The 5,022-nt window shown below is 47.2% G+C and overlaps 1 protein-coding gene across 1 annotated transcript; it reads left to right on the plus strand.

The window, feature by feature from the left end:
* Positions 1 to 747: 747 nt before the first annotated feature.
* On the plus strand, positions 748 to 3,877 carry LOC100285021 (male sterility protein 2). Its single transcript, NM_001370692.1, has 10 exons — positions 748 to 938; positions 1,114 to 1,217; positions 1,629 to 1,828; positions 1,945 to 2,045; positions 2,142 to 2,334; positions 2,493 to 2,657; positions 2,750 to 2,831; positions 2,934 to 3,212; positions 3,316 to 3,443; positions 3,539 to 3,877. Exons 1-10 carry the CDS (start codon positions 845 to 847, stop codon positions 3,690 to 3,692), a joined length of 1,500 nt encoding a protein of 499 aa, NP_001357621.1. The 5' UTR covers positions 748 to 844; the 3' UTR covers positions 3,693 to 3,877.
* Positions 3,878 to 5,022: the final 1,145 nt, after the last annotated feature.

The raw sequence follows: 5,022 nt of genomic DNA on the forward strand, positions 1-5,022 counted from the left end.
CACACATCAGCATAACTCGTATTATAATTTAGCGTAAGTACAGGTAGGTACAATAAACCAAAAAGGGTTCGTGCGGTCTGCACACCTGGTCAGGGCTTCCTGTAGTTAAATAGAGCCCAGAGCTCTAAATACTACATCTATATATATATATATATATATATATATATATATATATATATATATATATATATATATATATATATATATATATATATATTCATTGAGTACTCATCACATGGAAATCAATGCTCCAGATCTAGTAGGTACTATGTGCCACCAACTCCGGTTCTATAACCACAACTATGGGAGTAAAAAAAAGATGGGCTCCACCAGCCTTTCTGACGGCAGAAAGAAGAGAGAGAAAAAACTGCTATAGACAGTAGTACGTATATAAAAATAGACGTTGCACTGCGAAAATGCGAAGTGATTGTTAAAGTAAAAAGTGACAATCTTCTGAAATAAAATAGTGTGCGTACGACCATTATTGTTAATTATCGCATCTTGCCGATCATCGCAGGCCTAAAATATACTAGCTAGTACTTCAAACTGACGTCAGCACGTCAAACAACAATATATTTTGAAGTACTTACTGTATGTATATGGAGATGAGGAGCGCAGCAGCCAACGTCGATCGATTTGATTTGCCCATAATTTAATTAGCGCCGCTGCCTCTATTTACTGCAGCAACCTCCCCTGCCACCCACTGAGACACATATCCTGATATCCCTTCTCACCAATAAATACATGGTAGGATCCCAATGCTATATGCTACTCGACTACATACTGCTGAGTACATCAGTACTCAGATAGCCCAAGTCGGACCACACTGCTTGCACAGTAGAAGATGATAGGCGATGAACTGGATTCCGATGTGGTTGTACGCTACTTCAGAGGCAAGAGCATCCTGATCACTGGATCAACCGGTTTCCTGGGGAAAGGTACGTACGGTACCTCTCCTTGCATGCATGAACTCGCCCAGCACTCTTTTCAGGGATCGATGTCTGTGCAATGCATATATGCAAGCATGGCTGATCATCTATATATCTCATCAGTGTGGGTGTGTTGCTTGCTCTTGCTTCATTCCCTTTTTTCGTCTCTTCATTCAAATCGTAGTGCTCGTGGAGAAGATACTGAGGGTTCAGCCGGACGTGAAGAAGCTCTTCCTCCTCGTTCGAGCCGCCGATGACGAGTCTGCCAAGCAGAGGGTCGAGACCGAGGTGAAAAAAGCAAGATACCTTCTCCCTTCTTCCTTCCGTCCCGTCGTCGTCTCAATCATAGCATGTTTTAGTTGTGCAAATTAATCTGTGACCAACAAAGCAGAAAGGGGATCGATCCCTTGGATAGAAGAACACAGTGACGGGTCGGAAGAGCTGGTAGTTGCATTGCACAGATATGGAAGTATCTCGCATGCCGCGCAACTCTCCAGGGGTTGCTGAGACAGGATGTCTCCTGATGGACTAGTTTTGTCAGGAGTATGTTTTAATTTCTCCTGACAAAACTAGTGGCAAATGCATAGGTCATTGATAAACCTCAAGGCTTCAAGCAAGAGTTGCAACAAGTGATGAGACAGGATGTCTCCTGATGGACTAGTGATGTTTCTGTTTTGTTTTGTTTTGTTTTGTCGCTAGGTGACAGGAAAGGAGATCTTTCAGGTTCTGAAAGAAAAGCACGGTAACGGGTTCGAAGGTTTCGTCCAAGAAAAAATCTGCCCTCTGCCAGGAGACGTCATGCACGAGAACTTGGGCCTAGGCGCTGCCAAACTGAGACAAGTGTGCAAGGAAATAGACATCGTTGTAAACGGAGCTGCAACTACGAATTTCTACGAAAGGTCTGGGATATATTATTACTGCTGTTACATATGTATATATCATTATATTTGAGATGCCGCATGGCCGCCTGCGTGTTCTGGAAACATCTGTTTCAGTTCTATGCATGCACATGCAGATACGATGTGGCTTTCGACACAAATGTCATGGGAGCCAAGCACATATGCGAGTTCGCGAAGAGGTGCAGCAAACTCAAGATGCTGCTGCATGTTTCAACAGGTATATATAGTAGGGAAGCAACAACAGTCCATTTTTTTTCTCCAATTAAATGGACATGTGTAATGAATGATAAATCTTCTTTGAGCATGCATGCAGCTTATGTAGCTGGTGAACAGGAAGGGGTGGTGCTGGAGAAGCCATTCCGTTTGGGCGAAACCCTGAGGGAAGGCACGCACCTGGACATCGAGTCCGAACTAAACCTGATAAAAGAGACGAGGAGAGAACTGAAGGCCAGCCGTTGTTCAGAAAAGGCTGAGAGGAGAAGCATGAAGGAGCTTGGCCTCAAGAGGTAACTCCTTATTACTAGCTAGCTAGCTAGCTACGTACGGTACAGGAGTCCATCTCGATCTCTGTTATGCATGCATGCGTGTCTTTAGTTACTGCTACTACACCTACCAAGACGAAGCACATGACATGTCTTTGTCCATGTCCATGTCCATGGTGCAGGGCAAGGGAGTTCGGGTGGCCCAACACCTATGTGTTCACCAAGGCAATGGGGGAGATGCTGCTGGGCGCCCACCTCCGGGGAGACGTGCCGGTCGTCATCGTCCGGCCTAGTATCATAACCAGCATCCTCAAGGAGCCATTGCCTGGATGGATGGAAGGGATCAGGTATACTTAAAATTGCGTGGACAGATTAATAAAAGACAACAAGTACGTGGCTAGCTAGCTTGTTCACCAGATATAGATGTGTATATATGCAGGACGATTGACTCGTTCATCATCGGCTACGCCAAGCAGGCTCTGTCCATCTTCTTAGTTGACCTCGACCTGATAATGGACGTGGTGAGTGTGAGTGTGAGTTTCCTTCCGAGATGGTCGTCATCCAGCAACGCAGCATCAAGAAGTTTAGTTGACCTGCAGACCACCTCCTCCTCGGCTTGACAGATTCCCGGGGACATGGTGGTGAACGCCATGATGGTGGCCATGGCGGCGCACTCGGAGGAGCGGGGGCAGCAGACTAGCATCTACCACCTGACGTCGTCGGTGCGGCACCCGGCGCCCTACGCCGTCCTCGCGGAGTGCGGCCGCCGCTACTTCCTCCACAACCCACTCAGGTCCGGGGGCAAGAACAGCGAGCCCGTGCGGCCTAGCAGGATGCGCTTCTTCCGCACCCTCCCCGGGTTCCGCGCCTACATGGCCATCAAGTTCAGGCTTCCCCTTGAGGTCGTCGTCGTCGTCGTCCTCCTTAGCTTGTTCATTTATATTTACATACTGTTCGAGAATTAATTGATGCCAATCGAAAATGCTTTTGTTGGTCCATCGTCAGATCCTTCGCCTGCTCAACATTGTCCTGTGCGGTGCTCTCTCCCGGCGCCACGACGAGCTCAGCCGCAAGTACAGATACGTCATGCATATCGCAGAGCTGTACGCGCCTTACTCCTTGTTCAAAGGATGGTAAGCAACCAAGCCCTTCTCCTTTCCTTTTGTCTTGCATTTCGCGGGAAGCATTGCATCACCGCGCGCTCAATGCAACGTTGTTTTGTCCAAAGCTTCGATGACTCCAACACGGAGAGGCTGAGGGCGGCGATGGCGAACAGGAGCAGCGGATATGACTTCGGTTTCGATCCCTTGTGCGTAGACTGGGACGACTATTTCTACAGGGTTCACATCCCCGGTGTTGTCAAGTACCTGTGTGGTTACTAGGTTAATACATATTTAAGATCCGGAGAGAGCCAAATGTATCTCGCATGTTTTAATACACAAATATGTCGCTGTAGTTTGCAGATTATTAATTTCCCTAGCATTCTTGTTCAGTGGTACAGGTTTCTAAGAATGGTACTTGTTTTCCTTTAATCTTCTGCCACTGAAAGGTGTCTTACTCTTTACATATGTCAGGAGCTTGCATTTGGATGCATATATGCAATGCGACCATATGGGGTCAACACAAAAAAAAAACCCTCTAAGCATGGCCTCGTACTTGTACTTGTACTCTTTCTTCTCACAAGCCATAGGCCTAACACTACCGGAATCAGCTTCTTTGCCGTGTGTTCTAAACACACGGCAAAGGCTATTTTACACTCGGCAAAGCCTTTGCCGAGTGTAACACTCGGCAAAGAACGCTCGGCGAACTGTACATCGGCAACAGCTTCTTTGCCGAGTACTTTTTGTCGGGCACTCGGCAAAGACTTTGCCGAGTGCCATTTGGCACTCGGCAAAGAAAAGTCACCGTCACGGCGCCAAGTGACGGTGACGGATCCTTTACCGAGTGCCAACGGCGACACTCGGCAAAGACTGGTCTAGTGGACCCCACAGCCAGTCTCTGTGCCGAGAGCCCTAGTAGGCACTCGGCAAAGGAGGTTTCTTTGCCGAGTGTCTGGTGGACTGGCACTCGGCAAAGAACCCTCCAGTGGGCCCCTTTGCCAGTCCCTTTGCCGAGTGCCTTGGCAACGGCACTCGGCAAAGACATCTTTGCCGGTTCCCAGGTTTCCTTCTTTGCCGAGTGCCATTGTCAGCACTCGGCAAAGATGGCTTTACCGGTTCCCAGGTTTCCTTCTTTGCCGAGTGCCATGGTCATAGCACTCGGCAAAGCGACCTTTGCCGAGTGTTACACTCGGCAAAGTGACCAGGATGTCCCTTTTTTATTTGTTTTTGCTGTTCCATCCAAACAAACAAAAGATATATATCATTCACATCACATTATATATCATTCGCATCACAGAATCAACACATTTATCATCAACACCATATATATCACAAATATCACCACATAAATCAGGTTTCACAGCACATAAGTCTCATTAAGTATCTCACAAGACCAAGTATAACTAACATCACCAACACTCACAAATATAAGTTTGGATCATCACAAAACAGATATAAGTCTGGATCATCACTAACATCACCAAGTATCTCACAAGACCAAGTCTAGCCAAACATCACCAACACTCACAAGACCAAGTCTGGATCATCAACGAGGTGGGCATCTGGACTGGTTCGGCGAAGGGCTGGACGAAGCATGAGGGTTGTTCGACGC

The sequence above is a fragment of the Zea mays genome, chromosome 4 (genome assembly GCF_902167145.1).
Source record: "Zea mays cultivar B73 chromosome 4, Zm-B73-REFERENCE-NAM-5.0, whole genome shotgun sequence".
In the NCBI taxonomy this organism is placed as follows: Eukaryota; Viridiplantae; Streptophyta; class Magnoliopsida; order Poales; family Poaceae; genus Zea; species Zea mays.

What these genes read in the sequence shown, in the direction of transcription:
- LOC100285021 (NM_001370692.1), top strand. Translation starts at nt 845, where the DNA reads ATGATAGGCGATGAACTGGATTCCGATGTGGTTGTACGCTACTTCAGA. An exon ending in AAGGAGCTTGGCCTCAAGAG is followed by an intron (nt 2,335 to 2,492) that starts GTAACTCCTTAT and finishes TCCATGGTGCAG; the next exon opens with GGCAAGGGAGTTCGGGTGGC. An exon ending in TACTCCTTGTTCAAAGGATG is followed by an intron (nt 3,444 to 3,538) that starts GTAAGCAACCAA and finishes TTTTGTCCAAAG; the next exon opens with CTTCGATGACTCCAACACGG.